Source organism: Penicillium pulvis (genome assembly GCF_028828015.1).
Source record: "Penicillium pulvis strain IBT 33274 chromosome Unknown scaffold_8_segment0_segment0, whole genome shotgun sequence".
Lineage (NCBI taxonomy): Eukaryota > Fungi > Ascomycota > Eurotiomycetes > Eurotiales > Aspergillaceae > Penicillium > Penicillium pulvis.
The window spans coordinates 1,260,502-1,287,260 of record NW_026643080.1 but is presented as its reverse complement, the minus strand read 5'-3'; the positions used below and the strand labels follow the sequence as shown (position 1 = coordinate 1,287,260).

Sequence of the window (26,759 nt, the reverse complement as noted above, 5' to 3'; positions counted from 1 at the left end):
ACCCATTGGCCCTGATAACAGGTCGAACTCTATGGATTTCCAAAGATCCAACCCACTAGACAGCATCCAGTTAGCGGCGAGGCTTGGGACCCATGCCAGCATCATGTCTTTCCATCTCAACAGAAATAGTGGAATGGGATTAATTAGAATGGGTCCAGCTTCCAGAGCTATAAGTTGGAGCTACCAAGCTCTTTCCTGGCCAAGCTCTATTTGCTCCTGCAACTTGAGACCAACACACCTTCAGGTCCCTCGATGACCATACTTTGAATCGTTTAAATCGATAAGCGAACTTGACGCCAAATTTCCATTCCATGAGAAGCTGTTCCGGTTTTCTCCTTGCCCCTCGTTACCCCCGCAGTCCCACCTGAAAGAAACAACAAAATGTCGTTCATCGATACAACAAAAGATCTCCCCGCCCTCTTTAAGAAACAAGTGGAGGCGACTCCGAATGGCGTGGCGCTGGAAGATGGGACCACCACATACACATATGCCGAGCTAGATCAAGAAGTCGATGCGCTGGCCACTCGACTGCGACTGTATGGCGTCAGCCGTGATTCGTTGGTTGGAGTGTTGCTTCCTCGCAGCGCACACTACGTAATTGCCTGTCTGGCTGCGCTTCGTGCGGGTGGTGCATTTCTGGTTTTGGAGCTCGCGTACCCCGCGGGGCTCTTAGCCGACGTTATCGAAGATGCCCGCCCCGCCGTGGTCATTACCCACCAAGTGGAGGCCCCCAGAGTGAAAGCACAATGCCCGGTGATCGCATTGGACGAGCCCACAACCGAAGTGAACGGAAATACGAAAGAAGCCGCATCACTACCAGCGGATGATGATTTAGACCGTCTGGCATTTGTTTCGTACTCTTCCGGCACCACAGGCAAGCCCAAGGGAATTGCCAACCCCCACAGAGCACCCGTGCTCTCATATAACCTGAGATTTGGAATCCAGGATCTGCAACCGGGCGACCGAGTAGCATGCAATGTGTTTTTCATTTGGGAGATGCTTCGCCCACTGTTGCGTGGTGCGACTGTTGTGACCGTTCCCGACGATGTTAGCTATGATCCCGCAGCCTTGGTGGATCTCCTTGCCTCTAAGCGCATCACCGAAACGCTCATGACCCCGACATTGCTAGCTACTGTGCTTTCTCGCTATTCTGCCGGTCGCATTGCGACCCGTTTACCGGAGCTTCGAACACTATGGCTAAACGGCGAGGTGGTGACTATGGATCTGGCCCGTCGGACGATCAACTCTTTGCCCGACACGCGATTACTGAACTGCTATAGTGCATGTGAGACACATGAAATTGCGTGTGGAGATATTCGGGACATGATTGATGACTCCATCTACTGCCCCGTTGGTCCTCCCCTTGACCCCGAGCATATGTATATCTTGAACGAGAATGGTGAACGGGTAGAGGCTGGCGCGTCCGGAGAGTTGTTTATCGGTGGAGATCTTCTTGCCCGAGAATATTTGAATCTCCCAGAGACAACGGCCAAGGCTTTCACTCCGGATAAGTTTGATGCCACTCCTGGTGCTCGGATGTACCGTACTGGTGATTTGGCTCGACAGCTGCCTTCGGGACTTCTGGAGATCACTGGGCGAGTGGGCGCGATGATCAAACTTCGCGGTTACTCTGTTGTCCCTGCGAAGGTGGAGAGTGACATTTGCAAGTATCTGGCTGTGAGTCATTGTGCCGTCGTTGCGCATGGAGATGGTCTGGAGCGACAGCTGGTCGCATACGTTGTGGAAGATACCGAGGCAGGAGATCGTCCGACGGTTGACGTGAACGAGGCTGGACATAGCCCGGGTGCGCGCCGTGTGCTGGAGGAGCACCTTGCTCACTATATGATTCCCGCTCAGTGGGTGGTCTTGAAAGAGCTTCCCACTAGTGATGTCTCTGGTAAGGTCGATCTTAAAAGCCTTCCCCCACCACGCAGTGCCAGCCCCGTTAGCAGCGAGCAGTCGGTGGACAAGGATCCCATTGGCATCGACGACATTGCTGCTATCTGGGCCAATGTTCTCAAGACTTCGAAGAGTCTTCTGAAGCCCGAAGATAACTTCTTTGACCTGGGAGGCCACTCATTGTCTCTCGCGGACTTAGCATCCAGAGTGTCAAGACAGTTTGGCTTCCGTGTGCCTATCCCACGTCTGGCAGAGAATGTGTCACTATCTGGTCATCTTGATACAGTGCGCGCCATTCGTGACGGACACACTGCAGCCGTCCAAGCGGATCTTCCAGCTGTTCTACTAGCCGACTCCACTTTGGACGACGATATCAAACCTCTTCCCAACACAACCATGACTTCCATTGCTTCTGCGGAGACTGTACTCTTGACCGGTGTGACTGGATTCTTGGGTGCCTTCCTGCTGAATGATCTTCTTGAGAACACTTCGGCGCAGATTATTTGTCTGGTTCGATTTAGTGATCCAGAAGACGATGACCAAGCCGGCGGTGTTGCTCGTATCCGTCGCAATCTTTTGGATCTGGGACTGTGGCGTGATACAATCATGGAGCGTGTGGAGGTTCTCCCCGGAAACCTTTCCAGAGCTCGTTTCGGGTTGTCGCCTGAGACCTTTGACGACCTTGCATCTCGAGTCCAGGTCATTGTTCACGCTGCTGCTACCGTCAACCTAGTCTACCCGTACGCTGCACTCCGCAACGCCAACGTTGGTGGAACTAGAGAGATTCTCCGTCTGGCCTCTAAGGGTGGCGCCACAGTTCAGTATGTCTCGACCAACGGTGTTCTGCCCCCCTCTCCTACTGGTGGCCGCGGCTGGACCGAGGATACTATGCTGGATATTGCGGATGTGCCCACGAAGCTGCTGGACGGCTACGGCCAGACCAAGTGGGTTGCTGAGCAACTCGCTCTTAAGGCTAGTCAACGCGGATTGCCAGTCAAAATCCACCGCTGCGGTACCATCAGTGGACACAGTCTGACTGGTTCAGCAAACGCGTGGGATCTGCTCACTGCTTTGATAGTAGAGTCCATCCGTCTTGGATACGCACCAGACGTTGACGGCTGGCGTGCAGAGATGACTCCTGTGGACTTTGTCAGTCAGTCGATCATACACCTTGCCACAAAGACTGAGAAAATCGAGAACCAGCCCGAGCAAACGATCTACCACTTGGGTGATCCCGATCCTATCAACACTCGCATTGTCTTTGAGAATCTGGCGGAGCTTGGCTACCCCACTCAACTACTCTCCTGGGATGAATGGGTAGCTCTCTGGACGGAGAAGCGGGGCTCGACTAAGGGTGGAGACGGTGCATTTACCGTCGACATTCTTCGCAGCGGTATGCCTACCGTGGAATTCCTTCGTGGAATCGTGGTCTTGGATAATGCCCTGACTCGGCCTTTCCGCAAGGCGGTCGAAAGACCCAAGGTTGATCCCCTCCTGCTCGAGACATATGCCCGCCACTGGTTTGCTCGTGGCTGGCTCCCTAAGCCCCCATCTCGTCGTGACGCTCTTGGCCGCTCCCTTGCCACCCGGCCAGCTTCCCGCGGCCCTCTCAGTGGACAAGTCGCGGTTGTCACAGGTGCTTCATCAGGCATTGGCGCTGCAGTGGCAGCCGCACTCGCCAAACAAGGATGCGCTGTTGCACTCGGCGCCCGGAGATTAGATGCTCTGGAGTCTGTTAAACGCAACGTTGAATCCTTCGGCGTCAAATGCATTGTCCGTTCAACTGACGTGACCAACAAGACTGAAACAGAGGCCCTCTTCCAAGCCGCCCGAGACGAGTTGGGCGAAGTCGACATCCTCGTCGCCTGCGCCGGTGTCATGTACTTCACCATGATGGCAAACACTCAAACAGACGAATGGGAACGCACCGTGGACGTCAACTGCAAGGGCCTATTGAATTCACTCTCATCCTCGGTCCCCAGCATGCTTTCCCGTGGCAAGGGTCACATTGTGGCTATATCCTCCGATGCAGGTCGCAAGGTCTTCCCTGGCCTGGGCGTCTACTCTGCTAGCAAGTTCTTTGTTGAGGCTACTCTCCAAGCTTTGCGTCTTGAGACAGCTGGGGCTGGGTTGCGGGTTACAGCTATTCAGCCTGGTAACACATCGACTCCATTGCTGGGCATGTCAACTGATGCGGAGGCCGTCAAGAAGTACGGTGAGCCATCTGGTGCGAAGATCTTGGATCCTTCTGATGTGGCCAATTCCATTGTGCATGCTCTTACTCAGCCGGAGCATGTCTCTGTGAATGAGATTTTGGTGGAGCCTCGGGATGAGCCTATCTAAGTGCTATTCTTCATTTATGTTTTATTTATGATCATGCTTTACTTGCAAATATAGACTTTAGTATATAGAATGAGAATCGGATGGTGAAGATTCTCCGATTCATAGTGTCCTAGGGACTAGGCAGCTACCTTTTACTTTTCAAATATTGGTTTACTCTTCTGGTTGTTCCCAAGGGTATACTAATTTTCATCGAAACTTCGGGAACCACCAAGGTGGTCGTTATGTAAAAGAAAGTCTATATTCACAGTGGTCTCCACATAAGCCTCGAATCACCAAATCTCAGGCCTGTATATACAAAACAAAAACAAGGAATCTATATAAGCTGCATGGTATCATAAGTCAGACATTCAACGCAGAAAAGACATGCAAATGCAACCATCTCATGAACACGGAGAACCATTAGCAAACTCAAAACTCAAGTCCGCCCTGCTGACCTAGACCTACTATTCCATGTCCATGATCCAGTTGCTCACCTTCCCCCAGAATCTCATCAACCCCCCGATCCATAGATGCCAGCAGATTCCACCCTGGCTCATCAGCCCATGATCTTGGACCAGCCTCACCAAGCGTAGGCAAAAAATTCCCCATATTGATTGAGCCGTCGAGCCCAATGACATTCTTACAACGTTCCAATAACGGCGCAAATAGGTATGACGGGGATCCACGGATCTGGGAGAGAGTATGTAGGATTCCCCATAGGAGTTCACGGGGATCAACGGCTGACTCGGATAGTCTGTGGACGGCTTTTGAGCCGAGAGAGCGAGTGACATCTGTTACACAGACGCCCATGTCAAATAGTTTTTGTTCCTGGAATTTGTTAGTCGATGATACCAGTGGGAGTGGAACATCCACCTACCATTCCAATTCCATGGGCATCCACCGCACCCTGTGATGCAGTTCCTATCACGCTCATCACGGCTTTACCAACTAACACCGGTAGATGGAATGGTAAGACCGATTCATCTTTTGATCCTGGTTGTGTCGCATGGCTCATAGATAGTTTCCACATCATAGCTTGAAGCCATTGTTGCGTGATGAGGATATCAACCTGTTGGATTTCGAGGACACCGTCCAGTGTTATCGGCTTACATAGACTGGATTGAATGACTGATGTCGGCGCCTGCTCGACAAGTCCATCGCCGCCTCCAGCAGAAACCCAATCATATAGATTTGCGGTGAGTTTCTCGAAAATGTTGATGAGATTAATGAAGCCATATGCTAAGATCGGGTCTTCTGAGCAGAGAACTTGTGGTTTGTGGATTGAGCTGCGGAGCATGACTGGTTTGGATTGTTGGAGGGCGTATCCCCTGTCGATGAATTAGCAAACCAAACACAAGGTCGTTATCAATAGGAATGGTGGTTACCTTTCTGTGATAAAGAGAAGCCAAAATACCCTCCTCCTCTCCTCAGCTTCTTCAACCTGGAAATCCGCATAGCTAGATTCCCGATGTAAACCCAACGTAAAAGCCATCGAAGTAGCCTGACAAAGATAGAACCACGCGTGAGTCTGCTTATCCAAATTGCCATAAGAAGCAAACAAGAAGAAACTCGTAAGAAGATTCTCAATACTGATGTCCTCCACAATATCGCATTCCCTTCGTGCCCGCACAGCCTCTTCTAACAATTTCTCTCCAGAAACGAGTACATCACCCTCACCTAATGTCTGCATCCTCGCCGGATCTTGGACGGGATTCGCACCATCAAGCTTAAGCTGGATATGCGTTGCCGCGCACAGCGCAGCTAGAAATGCATACCTCTGCGGTAATAACCGCTCAGGCTGGTGACTATCGCGACGAAGCTGATCACCCCGCACGACAGGCATGATGGGGAACAGGTATTTCAGATATACATTCACATGCGCGAGCAGTATCTGCGGCGACAAGCGCGCTATCTGGGGCGGAATCATGGGTCCATATGCAGATGAGTCAACGGTATTGATATCCGTTGAATCGGGCGAAGAGCCCAGCTCCGGCGGCGGGAGTTGTGAGAACGAGTCGGAGAGATCATATGTATACGGTGCATCATTTACGCCGAATGCGGGCGAAGTAGGTGAGCTTATTCTAAAGCTTGATTGATCGAATGGTTCAGCGTAGATTTGGTCTGGGGTTGAGGTTTCGCCTCGTGCGGGGATCGGATGGATCGGCGCGAGGGGGTAGAGGGTTCGGAATTTGGGGCCTTTGCGACGGAGGACGTCGCTGTATGAGCATGATAGTAGTAGACGTTGGCATTTATCACAGGGTAGTTCGCGGGAGCATTTTATTTTGCGCCGGCGACAGTTATCACAGGCTTGTTTGGTTGAGGGGGCTTTGGATGGGCCCACGAAGTCCATGTTTCGCTATGCAAGCTATGCACTGATATACTGGTAGTAGTTCCAAGGTTAGGGTGACACACGGGTCATAGTGGGTTTGAGAGACAGTCCAGTGAAATAGTCCGTGAGCATCTGGGGTATTGTGACTTTAATAATCCAAGTTAATTAACGTCAACATCTGGGGAAGCGTGGGGCGCAACAACATTTCAACCCCGCAAAGGCCCATGCACGCCTAGTATACTTTGGTTATATGGTGTGATGAGGTTATCTCAGGATCCGCTTCTTGCCCGATGTTGTCACCGAAACCCTCAATACCGTAGCCTTGAAGTATGCGTCCAGACTAGGATTGGTTCAATGATCAACACAAGGAGATTGTTAAGTTTACGCTAAAAACCCACATCCAAGTCCACAATACGCTTCAATCCCCCAATCCAACCACAACAGCCCTCCAAACTCTAGAAGCAAATGGAAACTTCGACTAGAACCTTGGAAGCCTCCCAGTTCGGGAGATTCTGATCCCATTCATGCAGGGGCGTCCTCTAAGCGAAGTCCATCACCGCCAAGCAAAGCCGACGTAAGCCATGACCTCGTTCTAGAAGGTTTGTTTAATGCTTCCCTCAGCAATGACCCTTTTCCCCCTCAGATGAAATGAAATGACGGGGGAAGACCAATGCGCGATTTTCTGGCTTACCCTGCTAGCGCGGCCCGCTAAACCACGCCTAGCCCGTCTCCGCATATCTGCAAGGGAAAGAAACGGGGTCCCCAGGTTGAATAGCATAGCCGATCCAATCAGGGTCTGCAAGCCACTCGTCTGGCGTGGTTGTGGTTGGAAGATGCCGAAATTGTGGGCGGAGTTTGCTCGGGAAGCCGAAATACCGTGCGCTCATAGGCGCTGCCCTCTTCCCACTTTTTCTCCCCATTCATGAGCTAGTCATGGCCTCGCCAATATTTGTAACCTGGTGGGACTGTCGGATACTACCGCCTGGCTCTGGGGCCTCTGGAGGGGCAACAGTACTCCCCGAGATTCTGGCGATTTTGTTGGTTTCGCCGAGTATCCGGGGTCTGGATTCCGGATATCTCCACTCAAATGGGGCCATCACTACTCCACCGTAGCTAGGAATACCGAAGCTTGATAATCATTGCGCAAATGTTGGGTCATCGGCAAATTTTATACTGGGAAATGGCGGTGATCGAAACCTCGGCAATGAGGTTACAGTGTAGTCCTAGCCACTAAACGTCTAAGGGACTAACCCAGTCTGGTTATAGAGCAAATTTACGGTAAATGCAGTACCATTCATGTTTTTGGCCTTATTCTTGATTGGTTTACTGCATGAGAATGGCATGCAGTACTCGGTCCGGTATGTAACATTACCTGAAACGAGCCTTTATCCCAAACTCCACTTCATGACCAAGGATTGTATATTTACTTTCAACAGCCTTGGATATAGGCGCCCATAGTATGCATGCCCCCCAAACTTTCTAATCCGTTCAAGCCTTGCTTACTGGTGTTCGATTTTGTTAATGAGGGTGCCCACATGTGGCAGTAACTCAACAGCAAACTCATCGCCGGCTTTAATGAACTCCTTCGGGGTCTTAGCTGCACCCACCCCGGGCGGGGTACCTGTCAGAATGATAGTTCCAGCGGGCAAGGTAGTACCCTGTGATAAAAAGCTAATCAACTTTGGCACTGAGAAAATTAGATCAGTAAGAGGGCAGTCCTGCATAACACGGCCACTCTTGAGACCGCGAATCTTGAACTTGCTAGCATCTGGCATCAAGGCAGCAGACACGAGCACGGGGCCTTAAGTTCTAAGTCAGCTGTGATCACGAAGCTACCTGTAAGAAAAGTAATCATACCAATCGGGCATGCGCCATCAAAGCCTTTCGAGAAGGTCCACTGGCTCTGATTCATCTGTGATGTCCGGCTCGACACGTCATTCGCGGCGGTGTATCCGAGGACATAGCTCAGGGCCTCAGACTCGGGCACATCCTTGGCGTCACGACCGAGGACGATGACCATCTCCGACTCATAGTCGCCGGTATTATCTTTCTGGGTGATCTTGGGGAGGACGGTAGGTGCGGGCCAGGGATCGGCGAGCGAGGTGGAAGGCTTCATGAAGAGGACAGGCACATCCGGGAGGGGGAGGGACATCTCCTTTGCGTGCGAGACATACTATGGAAAGCATCGAGTCAGCATATAACTATAAAGGTATATATAGAGGTACTAGGTATCACTCACGTTCAGGCCAATGCAGCGAATCGTTCCGACCTCAGTCTGTGCGAGAGGAGAGAGAATCCGCGAGATTGATTCTGTCGACCCGGTAATTGATCCCGGGTTCAACATAGATGAGCCCGAGAATGGGCGCACCGGGACATCTTTGCCCTGGTACACGGCTAAACCGACATCTAGGTGCGGATCGACCGGCTCGCCGATGAGAACCTTGGCGGGATTGGATTTAGGAACGAAGCGCACCAGGCCTGGAAATGGTCAATTGAAGCTGTAATTGCAGAGCTGGACTTATCTTACGCGAAAATGTAGACGCGATCTTGGACATGATTGATGAAGAGGAGCTCCAGAGCAGTCGCGAGTTTCTTATCGGAGTATTTCTACCCCGGCACTCCCACAATGTGGGGAATGGTGACGCAGGAGCTCCCACAGTGTGGGAGAGCTGTATGAAATTAGATGCAGTAGCTTCGATGGATCCGAAACTTCCTCGCAATTTGTCCCGAATATATCGCTATCATTTCTACACTTAAGGGGCCTCTTGACTCTTGTCACTTTTCACACAGCGCTAGAGCGCGTCAAGCGGCGTATTAGTCGTGTGGCCGAGCTATTGAGCGACCGGTATACTATCGTCCACATCGACAATTGCAATGAGTCTAACGCACTGAGTTGGATTCTTTACGAATTTAGCCGTATATGGGTATCGACGAGGTCGAGGCTTAGGTCAAAAAGCATAAATCGGACGTCCTGACGAATTTCATGATTGCGAACTTTTCGTGCGAGAAGAAGGTTGGCTAACCCAAATGCCGATACAGTTGAGTGGATCGATGCGGTCCGATGAAAAGGCCCAGCAAATCCATGCGATCGCCAGGTCAATCAATCCGAGCAATACGCTCCACGCCGTACCTACTGGCTTGCAGGTAGAGCGTGCTCCCGATGATGCAATTGTCGAATATCTCTGCAAAAAGTGCCACCACTGCTGGACACTTAGATGCGCTGTAGAATTAGATTAGTTTCGTTATCAAAAGCCCCGTAGAATGCATGATGATCGGGTATAGGCAAGTTATTTTAAAGATGTAAGACATGCGATAATTTGCCGCATAGATTCGATGACCGATTCCGCGGGCTCGGCGTCACCGCGGATGACGCATCGCCGAATTCCATTAACTCCGTTACCTTTCACTCTCCGACACCTTAAAGGACATCCTTCCCTTTCATTATTACTCCCACATTCCATCGCCTTCAAATTTCACAATGCGCTAGGAGCGCAGTCCTGTTCTCCCACCATGGCGCACGCGACGCTCCTCCGGTCTCTACGACCGACCCCCTCCCTCCGTCCTCTCCTCCGGCGACATGCCCACAATGGTGGATATCAACCGTTTGTACCACCATCACCAAGCTCACTAGGCGCACCTCAAGCAGCAAAGACCTACACCCGTACCAGGAAATGGCTACGGCGATTATTCTACACCTCCGTCACAGTGGGCGTGATCTACGGCATCGATAACCAATTCTACGCCGCCTCATTAACGCGAACCGCACGAACATTCTCCCTCGGCCTCCTGGTCGCACTAGACTACAAGATTAATTTCACTCCACATCCCCCCCTTCGCAACTTCTATTGCAGCGGTGCATGCTCGCAATGCGGAGCGCTTATCAGATCTCCTACGTCATAATGGGGGACTCTACTTGAAGATGGGTCAGGCTATCGCTATGCAGTCTGCAATCTTGCCTGCAGAGTTCCAGGCGATGTTCTCGCGGATGTTCGATGATGCGCCGCAGAACGACTGGAAGGATGTTGAGAAGGTTATTCGGGAGGATTTTGGTGCTTCACCGGAAGAGGTCTTCGGGGTTTCGTTTTCTGGGGAGCCTGGCAAGGGCCTTATGGAGCGGAAGGCTCGCGCGAGTGCTAGTGTTGCTCAGGTGCATTGGGCTCGTTTGCCGGATGGAAGAGAGGTAGCGATTAAGATTCAAAAACGCGAGATTGCTCAGCAGCTGGTTTGGGATTTGTGGGCTTTCAAGTGAGTGTTCTGCTTTATGGCTGAAACCGGGGTTGAATACTGATACCATTGCAGGGTCGTGACATACATATACAGCAAAATGTTCGATATCCCCTTCTACAGCTTGGTCCCATATATCAGTGAGCGGTTGTCGCTTGAGACTGATTTTGAGAATGAAGCCACCAATTCTGAGACCATGGCTCGGCTAGTCGCTGGTGAGCCTAGACTGCGTGACCGGGTTTACATCCCAAAGGTATACCGCGAGCTTAGCTCGAGACGTGTTATGACTGCGGAGTGGGTTGAGGGCGTGCGACTTTGGGATAAGGATGCGATCACACGTTCCTGGCGCGGCGGTTGGAGACAGGGCAGTCCAGGATGTCACGGAACTTCCCTGGACCAACCGAAAACCGTTCCTAAGCCTCAAGATCCTCGAAATGAAAAGCTCAAGCCTGAACGCAACTACTGGAAAGGACAGAATAATCGCGGTGGTCTAGGCCTGTCTTTGAAGGACGTCATGACAACCATGGTCGATTTGTTCTCCGCCCAGATGTTCCTCTGGGGGTGGGTGCATTGCGACCCGCACCCAGGCAATATCTTCATTCGTCGCAAGCCATCCGGAAAGCCTGAGCTGGTCCTCATTGACCACGGCCTTTACATCCACATGGACCCGGACTTCAGGCACCAGTACGCTCGCTTCTGGAAGGCTCTCTTAACCTTTGACAACAAGACACTGGCCGAGGTCGCCGAGGGATGGGGCATTAAAAACTCAGATATATTTGCCTCTGCAACACTGATGCGTCCCTACAGCGGAGGTGACCTGTCAACACAGCGCGGTATCCAGGGCCTCAGCAAATCCGAGGTCCAGGAACGCCATTATGAAATGCAGCAAGCAGCTCGCAAGGCGATCCGCGAGATTCTCGGCGATGAGCAAAAATGGCCACAGGAACTCATCTTCATCGGACGAAACCTGCGGATCGTCCAGGGAAACAACCAATACCTGGGCTCGCCAGTGAACAGACTCAAAATCACTGCGACATGGGCGTCACGCGCGCTCGTAGAATCACCCGATCTTCCGCTGTTAGAGAAGATCCGCAACCTTGGTCAACATTTTGTTTTCCAATTTGTACTTTTTACTAGCGATGTGTTCTTCTATTTCACCAAGGTCCGTCAGTTCCTTCATCTGGGTGGCGGTATGGAAGATGATATCGAGGCCCAGATGCAGGGTATGGCTAAGGAAATGGGTGTAGAGCTGAACCATAGCGTGTTCGAGGGATAGAGTCTAGAAGACGAGATGACTTAATATACCTCTCTACTCATACCATCTGATTCAAGACCTTCGAGTTACTTGCTCAACTCTTCAACTCCCATTAGTGTTCCCCATTGCTTATGTCCACATCACGCTGAAAAGCTGGTTCGAAGGGATAACTCTCGCTGCAAATATCAACCCCATGCTAAGCGTGACTACTGCAGTAAACGCAGCAAGAAGACCCAGCCGCGCCACAGTCTCAACTCCCGATCTCTCGAACTTAGTCGATCTTCGCTGTCCCAACCGGGTAGTCCGAGCCAGAGTCGGGACATACTTAAATTCGAAACGGGACTCGCGACCAAGACCAATCTTCTCATCCAGAAGTACTTTGTAGAAGTGTTTGCGACGCATCTAAATCATATGTCAGCACATTAAGCTTCCAAGAATAATCGAACAGCCGATAGATCAACATACCGAGATCATATATCGATCTATAAAATGTATCCGTGGAATAATGAACGAAGTACCAGAAACCCAGAAACAATAACCCCAAATAAGCACACGATAATATAGACTCGACCTTGGAATCTCCAACTCATCCGAAAGTCTCTCCCCATTCAAAAGCCGGCTCAAGGCCTCCATAAACTCCTTAGAAGCGTACGCCGGAGCCGTATTCTCTAGACCAAGAATGATATTCTTCGCAAGAACCCTCCCAACATCCGTGGGATCGATCTCCGAAATCAACAACGACTCCATAGTTGCCTTCGCCGTCTGTGTATCTTCAAATAGGTCTGTCGGTGTACCCATATACCACGCCACGAGTCTCCAAAGCGCAATGTAATCCTCGATTTCCTGCTGACTGAGGAAGATACCTTGGCGTGGCAATCCGAGCCAGACGACTGAGCTGCAGAATGTATTGATTGTTCCTATGCAGTCCAGGTCGTTTACAGGCGTTCCGTATTTCTGGACGTCATAGTAATCTGGTTTTTGGTTTGTCAAGCTTAGGATTCGGAGGCGGACTGTTGAGTGGAGGAGTCGGACTCGGATAGTGGATATCTGCCCTTCGCCGCCTGGCTTCATTCCTTCCGCTGAGCTGTTTACCTGTAGTACATGTTGGAGTGTTTCGAGGAGTCGGCGGCGGACTACCTTGGCGTTGAAACCGCCTGTCCGGGAGAGGGTTTCCACGACGCGAATTGCGCCCCTGGGATGGTTAGTTGGGATCAGCTTCGTGTCAGGGAAAGCTCACATTCCGCCCAGTAGGCTTTCGAAGCTGAGCTATTCGATGAGAGTTAGTTGAAGTCATAAAGTGCCCTCGGATAGTTACTCACCACGTTCAAGATCGGAAGCCCATAGCGAAAGAACACATCTTGTCCTCGTTGAATCTGCTTCCAATCTACCCATTCAGGAACTGTATTGACCTGTGTCCACAGTTCCTGGAGCTTCGGGTCCTCATCTGCATGGTTCTTCAGCAGAGTATATAGATCCTTGTGGAAGGGCTTATCGGAGTCCCCGTCCGTAGGGATCTTATTCAGCCGTTCCACACACTCATCGGCCAGTGTATCACAGGTGTAAGCCATAGGCCGAAGTTCCTCTTCAGAGCGATGAAGACTGGACCAGTGGAAGGAGTAGTCCCAGTAGTGGCATTCGGTGTGGTTGCCATGCCGAGAAGGTTTCAAAGCCATGCTTGCAATCTGCTCAGAAAGACTGGAATAAATCAACTGGAAACAATAGAAATGCTCTCTTTCCCTCTATTCCGTGCTGGGGATCTCATAATGATGGTTTATATGAGGTTTCGCTCTTTCCCTGTATCAGATCTGGGTGGTGCAAGCCGTACCGTGGTCCGTGGTCCGGGGAGAGGGGTTGGAGCTTTCGCATGTGAACCAGGTTTCTGGGGGATCGTCATCCTTGACACCAATCAGACATATTAAATTGTACGTTATTGGCTCAAGTGTAAATAGTATTTGTTTTTTTTTTTGTGTCTAACCGTGCGTGACTAGAGAATTTTCACATGCAGCTGGCCCCACGGGACAATGCTGCATATGTGGGCCTTTGGATACATGGCGAATGGACAATATGAGCAGAGCCAGCAAATAAGATCCGATCACTAGAAAGACAAGTCAAAGTGACTTTTTTATTCTTCATCCTGAGCGTCCACGTCCTCGAGTGTCTCACCCTCAGTCTCCTTGGTCAAGTCTTCAAGGCGCACCTTGATACGGTTCCAGCGCTTATGGGCGGCGTTGGTGGTAATGCCGAGCTTCTCAGCGATGACCTTCCACTCCGGCTAGTGAGATGGCATCAGCATAGTCAAAAATATGAAAACTTGAAGATTTACCTTGAATTGACCCTGAGTGGTGATCATCTGGTAAAGGAACACGAGGTCCTTGTCGACGTCTTTGGGACGACCGGGAGTCGCCTTCTTAGCGGGGCTTGCCTTGATGACGGGCATCTCGACTATTGTTATTTTTGTTAGACCAGTAAGGTAGGGGTGGATGACGGGGAAGTGATTACATACAAGATATGCTGGTAGTTGACTGTTGTCTGTTGAGAAAAGAGCAGACGCGATTGCAAAGTTTGCGGTGGAATGAGAGTTACAGAGGTTGTGGAAATCTTGCTTGTAGACTGACATTAAATCCTCATGTATTTTTCATCTATCCTTTCAAATTTATCTCGCAAATGCTATAGCTAGGACGCGGGAGAGGTAGCGCGAGTCTTCCGTTTCTTGGTCGCACCCCTACCCGTTTTACTCGATATACTCTTTCCTGCAGATGTGGATGTAGATGCAGAAGTGGGGTCAGCCCCATTCTCCACTGGCTCACTAGGTGAACCTTGGGATATCTGAGCTTGCCGTTGAAGGCGGCCGAAAGCTTTTTCCATGCGACTGGCCCCGCCACTACGGACCCGAGGCGCAAATGCTCCGGCACCCTGAGCGCCTTGCATGAACTGTGTGATGTTCGACTGGGTACCTTCTTCCTCTCTGCGATTCATATCTCGGATCACAGGCACCAGTACCTCGTCCGTGCGCTCCGGACTCCAACCGATCGTCGACATGAGAAATCCTCTCAGGCCATTCAAATCTGGCACACCCCACTGGAACTGCGAGGGATCAGAATCAACCTCTGGTTCGAGATAGGCAGCCTCTACCCGCTCATCAGGGAAAGAAGGGGGCAAAAAGATCTTCGACGCCTTCTTGCGAAATTTCTTTCGGAAGGTGAGATGCTTGTCATCTGGGTCGTTGATGCCCATCTGAAGTTGTGTCCACCAGTCACGAAACTCTTCCAGGCTGGAGAATTCGGTTATTAGTTCGAGCGCCGTCACGGGTCCAATACCAGGAATGCCCTCGGTATAATCACTCCCCAGTAGGTGGGCGAAGCTAATAAGCTTTTTGCGGTGAAGGGAGTATTCTTTTTCAAAGTCGGAGGTCAAGTAGCATTCAACATATTTGCTTTGGTTGAACATATTCTTGTATACCCGAGTCCCACCGAAAAGAAACGTATCGCTGTCGTCCGTAACGATACCATCCACAAGACCCAACGAGACTAGTTCGGCGCATTGCGCTTCGGCCTCCATGGGTGCTGTGATATAAGGCAGTCCAAAGAGTTTGAGCAACTGCTGGCACTCGTTGATCATAATTTGAGTCACTTCGTCTGCGTCACGTCGGTCTTTCTGTTGCTGGTTCCGTAGTTGCTTGAGCTCTTGCTCGTAGTCAAATGCGGTTTGAATAGGCGCGGCCGAGTTCAAATTTTGAGCAAACCGGGCATGCTCTTCAGATTCCTCAGCAAGCTGCTGCATAAGCTCTTCATCCTCCGGGTCACTGTACTCGCCATAATCATCCAAAACTGGCCCAGGATAAGTAGGCTCTTCCAGTGGCTCAGCGCGCTGGTTAGTAGAAGCAGGTTTGGAGACCACAGTGATTTCGGGGCCTTGTGGGGGTTCATGTAAGACGTCTTCAAACTCTGGCTCGGGGGAATCCTCGATTTGTGCGGCTTCTGAGCGTTGCTCTTTGTCATCGAGTATTTCGCCGCGTGGTGGCAAAGCTCCGTCTTGAACCTCAATATCGAGAGGCCCCGGTGTCGGAGAAGCTATGTCTTCGAATTCAACTTCGACGGATGGCTTGGTGGGGGATTCTTCTCTGGTGCTGGTTTCCTTCTTTCCGTCAAAGGGTGGCTCTCCATTCAAATTCACATCGACAGCCTCTGGTATCAAAACATCGGTGGTTTCAGGGGTAGCCTTCTTTTGCATAGTTGAGCCCGTGTTGGATTCAGCTTGTTCATCTCCATCCAGTTCAACTACTTCTTTGGTGTCGGGCATCTCATCGACATCGATGACCTCCGTTGGGCGACGGTTAGATAGAAATAGATGATCAGGCTCTAACGACTCCTTCCGATCGTTGGAATTATCAGCCGTTGGGTCTACAATGAATTCTTCATTTATTTTCGCGCCTGTGAACCATGGTGGCAAAGGTTCTGCCTTTTGCTTCTGGGATGACTCCTTTAGGAATCCACCGGCGTCCTCATCAATGTGGGTGGGTTGATCATCTTTGGGCACCTTGGTCAGTTTGATGGACTCGAAGGGGAGAGGCCCATCGAATGGATTTGGTGGCCGATGTTTGGTCGTAGAGACTTTTGTCTGAGCCACTGCAGTTGCAAAATCCATCCCATCATCATCGCTTTCACTAAGCATTGGATCCAAGGCTTCAGGGTGCGGCACCGTGTCCATCGGTCGATTGATTGGAATATCATGCATTTCATCATCATGTTCTTCATTGGGCTGTAAAGACAGGGATATGGCTTTCTGGAGCTCATCGTCTTCATCATTATCAAAATAGCTTTCAAGATCTCGATTATGATCATTCTGAAGGAGAGGCCCCTCGCTTGGTACGAAAAGCGAGTCATCTTCAGCCTCTTGTCTTCGAGATTCTCGTAGGACTCTGCTCGTGTCAGAATCCTTTTGCGATCGTTGTAGCGACGAATCGAAGACACCCTCTTGGAGAAAGGGTAACTTAGGCAGGCGGTTGAGACCCTCGATCGGTACGTCCTCGAACTCTTCATCCGATTCATCAGACCCAGACATCACATCTGGCAAGCCGATTTGATCAACATCAATCGGTTTGTCCTCTTGTCCCTCGTCCTTATTCCCCACCACACCCAGAACCCAGCCTCCCTCATGCTGGCTATCCTTTACGAGGACATATTCCCTGCCACGTTCGCCCGCGATACGCTGTCCAGATTTGTAATATGCTTCCTCCCCGTTCATGCCATTGATATTCATAAGTCGTTGCGTTAGGTCATTGCGTTCTGTCACTCGCTCGATTTGAAACCGAGAAAAATCCATGCGATTTGGGAACATGACATCCAGTTGTTCCTTGGAATAACCCATCCTGAGTCTGCTCCGGAGTCGAGCTGCATTTAAGATATTGTATCGATCTGTAGCAGGAAGACTTAGGAAGAAAGGGCTATCGAAGTCTATTTTGGAAAAGTCATAGAGATTGATATCTTGCCCTTGGTGAAAATGTCTCGCATATTCCTCCAGCTCTTCCTGTGACATGATTCGGGGATCATTAGGTGCGCCCATCTCCTCCAGCGAGGTATCTAGGTTCGGTAGGTGATAGGCGTCCTTCTTCTTGAATTTCCGATTCTGCTGCCTTTCCTTGTCGGTCAAAAGGAGCTCCTCTGCATACACGGGAGCACCAATGTCTTCTTCCTCGTCTCCGCGGACACGCTTTTTGCTTTGTCGCCGTGTCTCCGCTTCCTCTTCAGCGATCCTTTGCATTTGAACAGCGAGTAGCTTCCCAGCCGTCCGAGATGCATCCTCCCTCCGTCCTTCGCGCCTTCTTTTCCGCTTGTTGATCGTCTCCCGCTTGAGAATTGGAGCTCCACCATCGAATACAAAGACGGGCCGAATGCCGACATACAGAAGCTTGCATATCCGGCGAAAGAACCCGACGATGTGTGAATTTCTCAGTGCATTTCCCTCCTTGTCACGTACTGCTTTCAGGAACTGGTAGATCCAAATCGACGCGTCGACAGCCAACCGTTTCTTATTGAGGGTTTCGAGTTTGATAGGTCGAGCGCAAGGCTGCACCACCGTCCAAAGGCCAGTGACACCCATGCTTGTGAATTTCAATCTTCACACAATATGCGTGAATGAGGTGAGCTAATCCTCGTGGGCGGGCTGGTGTGTAGCTCATGAAGTTGGAGAAGATGATGACATCGGTCGCAGATGAACGGATCCACCTTACCATGCACGCGGAGTGGCGCGCGGTCACGTGGCCTCCTCATTTGGCAAGATTGGATGCAGAAAGGAGAAAAGCGACGGGGACTGTATAAACTTCCAGGACCAGCTAGGTATCCTTAGGCTCGAGTACCCATAGATAGGTTGAATATGACTTTTAGAAGGACAGGTCAATGCAGTACGAATATCGTGCGTCAAATCAATCTTTACTTGATGAATATTTATGCTTCGTCTAGATATTGTTGTGAGGGTCGAACACAAGATAAGTGATTGGAAGATCATTCACGTCATAGTCCAGTGATAAGTTTACAATCTGGAGCCTCACGTCCTTAATGTTACTGAGCATAATCGAAGGCCATTCCACGGCACTTCAACCAAAGAGACCGCACAATCTCTAGCGAAGGCGATTTCGCCCCTCTAGCAACAACTAGAGATTCCAAGAACCGAGACTTGTCCTGCGCTGAGAGGACTGTTGTTTGTTGCCCATTTGCATCGGTGACCTGTGCATCCAGGGCGCTGAGAGCAGTGGTAAGGCTTGGCCTTGCGAGTGCCATTTTCTTGAAAACGGTTCGCCGAAGCACATCGTTCAGGAAAGTCAAGTCAGACCGTGCACAGCGACCTGCAATTTGCCTCACCAATGTTTCACATAAAGATGGGATGAAACGCTCGAGAACTTGATCAAGAGCCACGGTCTCTTCAGAAGATCCACCGCGCAGGTCCATCATGGCTATCCAGAAGGCTGTTCCAGAACGAAGGACGAGAGGTTCTGGCCGGGTTAAGGCGTGGAGACTAAAGTTGAGTAAAAGGGCAAAGGTTGGCGTGCCTTGTGATACGGGACCAACGGCGGAAGGGAGTGGCTCAGTGAGGGAGAACAGAATAGCGTAGTATTTGGGCAAAAGGCGTGCAAGGAAATCAATGCCGGCATTGGCAGTTTCAGGATCATAAATGTCGGGGTTGTCAAGCATCGAAGCGAATAATTGTGCCACGTGGATAATCAGTTCCACGGCCTGGTCTCGAATTTGCATGGCATGAGAGCCATGAGACGCTAGGAACGAAGATGCCGTGGCCATGATGACATCTGTGCCCGAGATCCCCAGTGGGAAGCTTTTGATGAAGTCGACTGTCAATGACGGAGGAAAAACGAATAGACCGGATGACTCAGTATAGCCAGCTTTGAGAATATCGCAAGCTGAGTCGATGATACCGCTGTCAACAGGGAAATCCACGATAAGGAGTCGCATCGCCTCCATGATGAGCTGTTGCGACGGGGCTCCAGGGCCCACATTCCAGAATGATGGTGGATATGGATTTTGCTCTTCTGCAGCATCGACGTTGATTACGTCTTCTCCCTCAGACCTCAGACCCCTACCCAGACTGGCAATGCAACTTAAGACAAGATGGCCGTGGACCCGAGCGATATCGTATGCAGAGCCAGCTGCTTCTTCACGGGCTTTATTGGCCTCTTGGACGAAAAATCCCAGAATCCTCTCTAGGGTTTGGACTTTTTGTTGGTCTGAGTCCAACTTCTGTATGATTGTTGCAATTCCCTCGAGAACTCGGGGCATAGTAGATACGGTTGCCGTCGGTTTGGTTCGGAATTGATCTAATCGATCAAGGAAGGTAGGGAGTTCTGTAGTCAGCATTCGAGAGCATGACTTTGAAAGTGTCAAAATAGACCGCGAAGCCGGCTGGGCACAAGACTCAAAATTCAGGGATTCAAATAGGATATTCAGAACACTGGGCAAGAGGAAGCTGTGGCGTTCAAAGTATGACTCGTATTTACCGAACGAGTCAACAAGTGTTTGGCGTGCCTTGAGCGGAATTCCGGTCTCTCCACCAAGGCACAGTTGTGCAAAGGCATTACTTCCAAAAATGGAGTCCAAGCACTGATCTGCATGGCCATTTTCATCGACCGCCTCGGATAGCTGAGCAAGGCAGAACATAGCGGCTTCGAAGCCTCGCCAATCAAGCTTTTCAAGATGAGTGGTAGCACTTTCTTGGAAAACGCTGACAAGTTCCACGCCCAGAATCGGATATGCCGACAGGAGATAGTCACAGGCTTCATGGCGGAACGCATTAAACTCGCTCCGTTCATCATCACCCCAGTCAGCCAGATCACTGGGACTTGGATACAGCAGTTTATTGAACATGCCTAGAACGACTTGGGCCATTTGTGCCTTAACTATTTGGTATCTTGAATCGGTAGATTCTAGCTTGTCTGGGAGGCATTCGGCAATCTCGCCCCAGTACTCCAAGGCCCGGGTTGTGGCTGATTCATCAATGGCGGCGTAGCCTGGTGTTTTGAAGATATTGTGCAAGATGGCAAGTATTTGAGTGTTCTGGGGCTTCATTGGGTCACTGAAGAGATCAAAGTTCACGTGGGAGACATATGCCACAAGAAGATCAACAAACGTCATGCTGTCGGTATCCTCGTTCTCGTCAGCGATTGCGATCAAGTGTTTTGTGACAATCGAGTCGGAAAGAATCTGCGACATGGTGAAGATAGAGTGACTATCAAAGGCCCAGGAGCGGGTCTCAAGGGCTGAAGTTAGCACAGTTGCTGCGCTTTCGTTGAATGTTGGCAACCTGAGTGCCTCTATTATATCCTGGCCACATGAAACTGCAAGAGTTTGGGTTTGCTTGTCCCCGGAATGGCGATGGTTACCATAGACACTGAGCCAGGTCTTAAATTGGAAATCAGAATTAGCCACCTCCTCACGATCAATTCATGTTCAAGAATATCCTCACCTTCCATGAGCCCATAGCTTCATTACCTAAAGTGGATTCCATAGATTCGCTGCCAGCTTCAGATGCATGGTATGCGATCTGCCGTATGATGTATTGGACGAGCAAGAAAGCATCGCCAATATTTTCCACTACTCGCTCAATGACTGAGCCAACCAAATCCTGAGGTTCAGCCTCTAGACGCAAAGCTTCCTCAGCCAATGCGACCGAAAAGAAAACCAGTGCTATAGCTTTCTGGGTATTCAGAACAGGTAAGACTCCATTCACGAAGTCTACTGTCTGCGAATCTGACTCGGCGACGTATCCACCATGCGCAAGACTTGCGGCTAGTTGCCAGATGGCTCTTTTCCAGGAGCTTGCAGAATTCCGGAAGACTGCAACAAGACTCGAAGCAAGTTTCCTGACTACCATAGCTTGTTCACCTTCATTCACAATTGTGATGAAGTGATTGACAAGACGTTCCAGAATTTGCCAGGTCATTGGCTCTCCAATTTCACCACTATATTTACAGTTAGAAATAACAAAAACAAACTTGTAACAAAAGGCTTGGTTGAAGCTCGAGTGCATTTGAAATGTTATCTGAAAAACTTACCCAGAAACATTGATCTTCACCGTAAAGGTAAGAGCTCCCATGAAACGATGATGGGTGGAATTCTCGTGTAATAGAGAGTCTGCAATTTCCCATGCATGCTCGCCTTTCTGTAATTGTTGTAACCGGGTTTGAATTTCATTGATTCTGGTTGGGTTGCGCTGGTTTGCGGGATCATAAAGTTGTGTTACTAACTGAATCTAGTGAGCGAACGCAGCCAAATCAATATACCGATGGTACCATTTACCGCATGAGCTTCCATTATGGCCTCTGTGGGACCAGGGCCCATGTTTGAGGAACGCGTCGCCATTGCTGAGGTAGAAGAGAAAGAAAGTGGGATGAGAGAGTATACAATGCGTATCAGCACGTGGTGATAAACGGGCTTAGTCACATGATCAAACCCCGCCATAGCCAATCATCTATCAGTGACCAGGGAACTGAGGATGCACCATCATATCCGCTACTCTCTACCAGCCAATAGCAATCTGCACCTAGCCAGCGTAAGAAGTGAGATACTTTCAACTCAACAATATAAAGCCTCTCGCACTCTCGACTCCAGGTTAAAGAGCTGTCTCTTGCTATATCCCGTGGGCGCTCACGCCTAGAAAACAAAACAGTTACAGTAGCCCAATGCAATAATATGAATTCACGGGTTAAATACGTTTGAAAGTTGTTACTGTCGGATAATCTAAATTGAGGTTTTAAGCCATCTGTGATACGTAGTATGTAGAAAAAGATAAGGCGGGGGAGAATGCAAAGTCTGAAATAAGTTGTTTGAAAGTACTCTCTGGTACTCTATGATGGCTATCTTGCCACAAAACGTCCCCTACATACAATTGACCGACACACAGCTCCCCACCCGCATCATCCCCCTTGATCCACCCCATCGATCAATGAGTTTTCTTTCCCTCAGGGACCGAGTCGTGCTTGACATTGTCTTGACTAGATACATTGAGCTTATCAATGTGGTCAAGTGGCAGACGCAGGAAGTCATGTTTATTCTTCCAAGTTACTTGACTCTCAGCGAAACCTTCGCTCTCAGCCGGGGATGGTGGTGGATCAGTAATCTTGGTGACAAGGTATGCTGTAGATGCCTCAGCAACGCCGTACATTACCACACCAATGAAGGGAGTCTTCAGAACAACGGTGAAGGCAAACGAAAAGCCGAATAAAACGCCCTCACGGTCGCGGAACCAGCGGCTTTTCTGTTCCGGAGTGAACTTGATACGGCGGAAGTACGGTTCAAGCTGGAAGTCTTTGTTAGTCGGTTCTCACCAGAAAAATAATCACTAGTACTCACTAGTTCGCGCATCAGACTTCTTGATGCAAAGTAGGTGTGGAGAAACTGAATGATGTATGTCTTGGGGAGAACCAGTCCAGCACCAAAGATAACAACGGCTGGCGCAGTGCCGACATGCGATTTGAAGGTATAGAAACTGGCTGCCGGCATAACGAAGCGACCAACAATAGGGACCATGGACAGGAAATACACAGCTAATCCCAGCCCAATTTTCTTGCCATAGCGATTGGCAAAGATCATGAACACCTCCATTTTGGGGCGTGATTGACGAGGGCCTCCTTTTGCAGGAAACATTTCAAGGTTGGGGTAGTACATGTCACGCAAAGTGTTGGGATCCTCAGACTTGTGTTTCTGAGCGTATGTGGCGTCCACCCAGTGGATGGATTGCATGAATCTTCACCAGTGTCAGTAATGGTATGGCGAATATGGATCCTATAATCTTACATTTCATCAAGAGTCGGCGTAAGATGGCCCATTAAGGTCATCAGAAGGAACGGCACTTGGAGAACAGATTTGGATAAGAACTCCAGGCCCTTGAGAAGATCGTCGTCCCATGTTGCGCTTTCCAGGTCGATGATCCAGGAGGCAATGTAGAGAATAAACTTCAGGCTGATTATCTAGAATTTTATATTAGAATTCCATATCCAGATGCTACTGGTAAGACAGCTTCAAAAAGCGGACATACCGGAATTTGGATAATTAGTTGGATGACAATCCCAACGGCAACTGCTATAGCTGCTTGACGGAAGTGCTCATGCTTGAACAGATCTGGATTCTTTAGAGCGCGGACAGCTGCAATTGATAATAGTCAGCTTTCAAGAAACATAGGGGCTTGGTCTAATTCGCAATCTCCAACTAGCTGCCCTGGTGGGCCCTTAGAATAGGCAACACACACTTGGACTACTCAAGGGCCCACGAGCTATCCATTCGACGCCCCACAAACTTTACGTGTGCCGAGAGTTCCGAATTAAAAGGATTTTCATGTCTGCAGGCCTTGATCTGCACAAAAGGAGTATGGGAGACAGACTTCCTACCACGGTGAGCTGGAAGCCACGAATGACGGCATTGGGCTCGAAGTTCGACATGATCGAGCCCGATTAAATTCTCACACCAGCAGCGAGGTGTTCTAGGTTATTTTGATGTCTCAAATTCTCAAGTGCAATCAAGGAGGTTAGAAAGAACAAATTGCCAGGCATCCACCGTTTATAAAGATGGAGCTGCGTCATGTCACATGTGGCTTGTGGCCTGAGGCAATAATATCAGCCTCCCCACGCAAAAAGGCACGCGCTCATTGCGCCGATAACGACCCTTCAACCACCAATGTGTTCACCTTACGGTGGTATCGCTTTGTCCACTTATGACAATGCCCGAGCCTCAAAGTGAGCCCTTGGGTCAGATACATTCCGTCCGACGCTCCGTTACTTTCCCCACGAAGTTAATCCCGCAGTCGACACGCGGTTCCGGGGCGCCAAATCCAAATGTCGCGGAGAACGTCATCTTCTATCATCCCTCCGCGAAGATAGTTCATTTTGCTCCCAGGGCACTGGCCCCGATCCCGTCCAGCTCCGCACCCACCGATTTTGATTATCCCGTCGATACCATCGAAACACTCCCCTGGCGCTCTGCGACGGAGCGAACCGTCGCAACTGCGCCGTTGAGACTTGAGAAAGTCCATGGGCTGACCGTGTTCCTGAAATGTGGAAATGTCGTCCATGCGATTCTAAAGAATTCACAGTGCTGGTGTGTAGATGGAGTCTCGAAATTCGTCTTGCGCATTCGCCCTCTCACATATTATCGCATCGAAATACCCCACGAAACCCAGGAGGAGAAAGGGCTGGTAGATGATTTGAAGATCGCATTGCCAACAGTACTCCGCTATGAAGTCACGCCATGTCCTTTCAAACGAGAATTCACTGTTGAGCTACCGGAGGAGGCTACCGCGCCTCGGCGCAAGAAAGCCTGGCGCCCTAAGGGACGGAAAGAGGGCGTGGCGGTATCATCCGGGAGCGACAAAGGCTCTCCCGGTGAAGTCAAACCAGAATGGCTTGATTCTATCAGTACTGGAGATGACACTGACGGAGCTGCAACCGATGATAGCGCAGTAACACCAGAGGGGTCTGACAGAACAACTTTGACCGTTTTGCAAGCGCGTGACACATCGCCTTCTCTCAGCATATCTGATCTTACGGCACAACCGAGGCTTATGCGACGATCAGTTACCGAAACGCCACAGACATTCAGTAGTATCCGAGCGAAGTTTGATGTTCCTTCAGTTCCAGAAGAACAGCGCAATATTGAGCCTGCGGCTGAATCTGAGTCTACGGTTGAATCTACGGCTGTGCCCAAATCTGTGCTGGTTGATGAATCCAAGCCTGTTGCTGAATCCGACCATGTCTCTCAATCCGAGCCTGGGAGTGTGGATGTGCCTGAAACTGCGCCTCCGCTCACTCAATCTATTCTCGCGCAACCTCAGTTTACTGCACACCCTGAGGTTTTACAAGTGCAGTCCGACCCCACAGTCTCCATTCAAGTAAATGATGGGCCTGCTGAGGTGATGTTTAACCCAGACGAGCCTGTTGACGACGAGAAAGATGAGGTCGAAAGTTCGCTGGCTTGCGCGGACTATGACTGCACCAAGGCTGAACGTCATCTTGAAAGCGAAGCAGTGGTGCCTACTGAGCCAAGTATTGAGGATATTGACACCAGGTCACATGAAACTCAGCTTGAAGTAACTACGGATGTCCCAATCGACCAGCATGAAGCGGGTCTTGTCAAACAATTTTCTGAAGCCGATGCTTTGGAATCCAAAGCTACTGAGGAGAGATCCCCAGATCTTAGCCAAGAACATGCCCCTTTCGAGTCTGATTCGAAGAGTGAGGATGAGCTTACTGGCCCTATTCAGACTGAAGCTGGACCTACTGAGTCCCATGTTTTTGAGAGAGAAGTGACTCAACTCGGCCAAGGCCAGGCTCAAACAGAGCCCCAATTCTCTAAGGATGAGCCAGTGGAGGAAATTTTTGCTGCTGAATCTGGAATTCATCCCCACCATTCGTTCTCGTCCACACCGGAATCTTTTCATTCAGCGGAACCTCACTCGCCATCCGACTCAATTTCCACCCATGCCACTTCCTTGGGTTCTCCTAGCAGGGTACAGAAATATAAGATCGCTCATGACCAAGATTCATCACCAGTATATCCGCCCACATACTCAATGCCATCTGATATGATCAACGGCGCAGTCTCTAATGCCGGCACATTCTCGAAAGACAAGCCTTCCAATATTGACAGATATCAAATGGCACGAGAGGATCCAATTCGGCCTTCATTGAGTATTCCGTCGACCTCGAAGCAAACCACAACACGATCCACGTCTCCCTCGGATCTCACTCATATGAGTGCCGAGTTCCGTCGCCGAGCACAGGCGACCAGACAACGTGACGTCTCCCCGATGCCGGCCCCTTCTACTATATATCGGCCGAGCCCTGGAGAAGAAGCTGCCTCACTGATCTCCAAAGCTTTGACTCTTGTGCTGGTGCCACCCATTTCCCTTTTCATCGTTTTGCTCCATATCGCCGCCCGCATTGTCATCAATCCATCTGTCAATTCTACCAAAGCCATCTCTCAGTCCGGATCACAATCATCTTCCAAGACCAAGGTGCCCGAAGATGACTTCAGTTTTCCTCTGGAGCGTGAACCATCTTCCGAAACATTGTCTGAATACGAAGACGCTCAAATGACGAGGAAACTCGATCCATGGGACCTTGACTAGGTGGTACTGGTTCTGTGCCCATTTTCTGTTTTAATACTCCCTCCTCCTTCTTCATCTTCTTCTTCTTTCTTCTTCTATGTGACTGTTGCACCTTTATTTGATTTA

General features: G+C 50.1%; 11 protein-coding genes across 11 annotated transcripts; 4 read left to right on the top strand and 7 right to left on the bottom strand.

Annotated features, from left to right (window-relative positions):
- Positions 1–381: 381 nt before the first annotated feature.
- N7503_009888 (non-ribosomal peptide synthetase) lies at positions 382–4,242 on the top strand (the record flags this gene model as incomplete). The annotated part of the gene is made up of 1 exon (XM_057069434.1): positions 382–4,242. The coding sequence occupies one exon, from the start codon at positions 382–384 to the stop codon at positions 4,240–4,242; it is 3,861 nt and encodes a 1,286-aa protein (XP_056916045.1).
- Positions 4,243–4,650: 408 nt separating this feature from the next.
- N7503_009887 (putative C6 transcription factor (AmyR)) lies at positions 4,651–6,571 on the bottom strand (the record flags this gene model as incomplete). Its single annotated transcript, XM_057069433.1, has 3 exons — positions 4,651–5,049; positions 5,099–5,549; positions 5,607–6,571. The coding sequence occupies 3 exons, from the start codon at positions 6,569–6,571 to the stop codon at positions 4,651–4,653; spliced, it is 1,815 nt and encodes a 604-aa protein (XP_056916044.1).
- A 1,478-nt stretch (positions 6,572–8,049) lies between these two features.
- N7503_009886 (fumarylacetoacetate hydrolase family protein) lies at positions 8,050–9,105 on the bottom strand (the record flags this gene model as incomplete). Its single annotated transcript, XM_057069432.1, has 4 exons — positions 8,050–8,351; positions 8,408–8,723; positions 8,790–9,028; positions 9,078–9,105. 4 exons carry the CDS (start codon positions 9,103–9,105, stop codon positions 8,050–8,052), a joined length of 885 nt encoding a protein of 294 aa, XP_056916043.1.
- A 955-nt stretch (positions 9,106–10,060) lies between these two features.
- On the top strand, positions 10,061–10,450 carry N7503_009885 (uncharacterized protein; the record flags this gene model as incomplete). Its single annotated transcript, XM_057069431.1, has 1 exon — positions 10,061–10,450. One exon carries the CDS (start codon positions 10,061–10,063, stop codon positions 10,448–10,450), a length of 390 nt encoding a protein of 129 aa, XP_056916042.1.
- Positions 10,451–10,469: 19 nt separating this feature from the next.
- Positions 10,470–12,050, top strand: N7503_009884 (ABC1 kinase family protein; the record flags this gene model as incomplete). The annotated part of the gene is made up of 2 exons (XM_057069430.1): positions 10,470–10,795; positions 10,850–12,050. 2 exons carry the CDS (start codon positions 10,470–10,472, stop codon positions 12,048–12,050), a joined length of 1,527 nt encoding a protein of 508 aa, XP_056916041.1.
- A 108-nt stretch (positions 12,051–12,158) lies between these two features.
- N7503_009883 (oxygenase MpaB family protein) lies at positions 12,159–13,702 on the bottom strand (the record flags this gene model as incomplete). The annotated part of the gene is made up of 4 exons (XM_057069429.1): positions 12,159–12,431; positions 12,495–13,221; positions 13,267–13,295; positions 13,349–13,702. 4 exons carry the CDS (start codon positions 13,700–13,702, stop codon positions 12,159–12,161), a joined length of 1,383 nt encoding a protein of 460 aa, XP_056916040.1.
- Positions 13,703–14,151: 449 nt separating this feature from the next.
- N7503_009882 (uncharacterized protein) lies at positions 14,152–14,466 on the bottom strand (the record flags this gene model as incomplete). Its single annotated transcript, XM_057069428.1, has 2 exons — positions 14,152–14,301; positions 14,353–14,466. The coding sequence occupies 2 exons, from the start codon at positions 14,464–14,466 to the stop codon at positions 14,152–14,154; spliced, it is 264 nt and encodes an 87-aa protein (XP_056916039.1).
- Positions 14,467–14,702: 236 nt separating this feature from the next.
- On the bottom strand, positions 14,703–18,128 carry N7503_009881 (ssDNA endodeoxyribonuclease RAD2; the record flags this gene model as incomplete). Its single annotated transcript, XM_057069427.1, has 1 exon — positions 14,703–18,128. One exon carries the CDS (start codon positions 18,126–18,128, stop codon positions 14,703–14,705), a length of 3,426 nt encoding a protein of 1,141 aa, XP_056916038.1.
- Positions 18,129–18,586: 458 nt separating this feature from the next.
- On the bottom strand, positions 18,587–21,895 carry N7503_009880 (putative importin 13; the record flags this gene model as incomplete). The annotated part of the gene is made up of 4 exons (XM_057069426.1): positions 18,587–20,935; positions 21,000–21,495; positions 21,589–21,779; positions 21,833–21,895. 4 exons carry the CDS (start codon positions 21,893–21,895, stop codon positions 18,587–18,589), a joined length of 3,099 nt encoding a protein of 1,032 aa, XP_056916037.1.
- Positions 21,896–22,475: 580 nt separating this feature from the next.
- Positions 22,476–23,970, bottom strand: usgS (transmembrane protein UsgS; the record flags this gene model as incomplete). Its single annotated transcript, XM_057069425.1, has 5 exons — positions 22,476–22,832; positions 22,886–23,279; positions 23,330–23,502; positions 23,571–23,677; positions 23,913–23,970. The coding sequence occupies 5 exons, from the start codon at positions 23,968–23,970 to the stop codon at positions 22,476–22,478; spliced, it is 1,089 nt and encodes a 362-aa protein (XP_056916036.1).
- A 278-nt stretch (positions 23,971–24,248) lies between these two features.
- N7503_009878 (uncharacterized protein) lies at positions 24,249–26,654 on the top strand (the record flags this gene model as incomplete). Its single annotated transcript, XM_057069424.1, has 1 exon — positions 24,249–26,654. One exon carries the CDS (start codon positions 24,249–24,251, stop codon positions 26,652–26,654), a length of 2,406 nt encoding a protein of 801 aa, XP_056916035.1.
- Between the last annotated feature and the right edge of the window lie 105 nt (positions 26,655–26,759).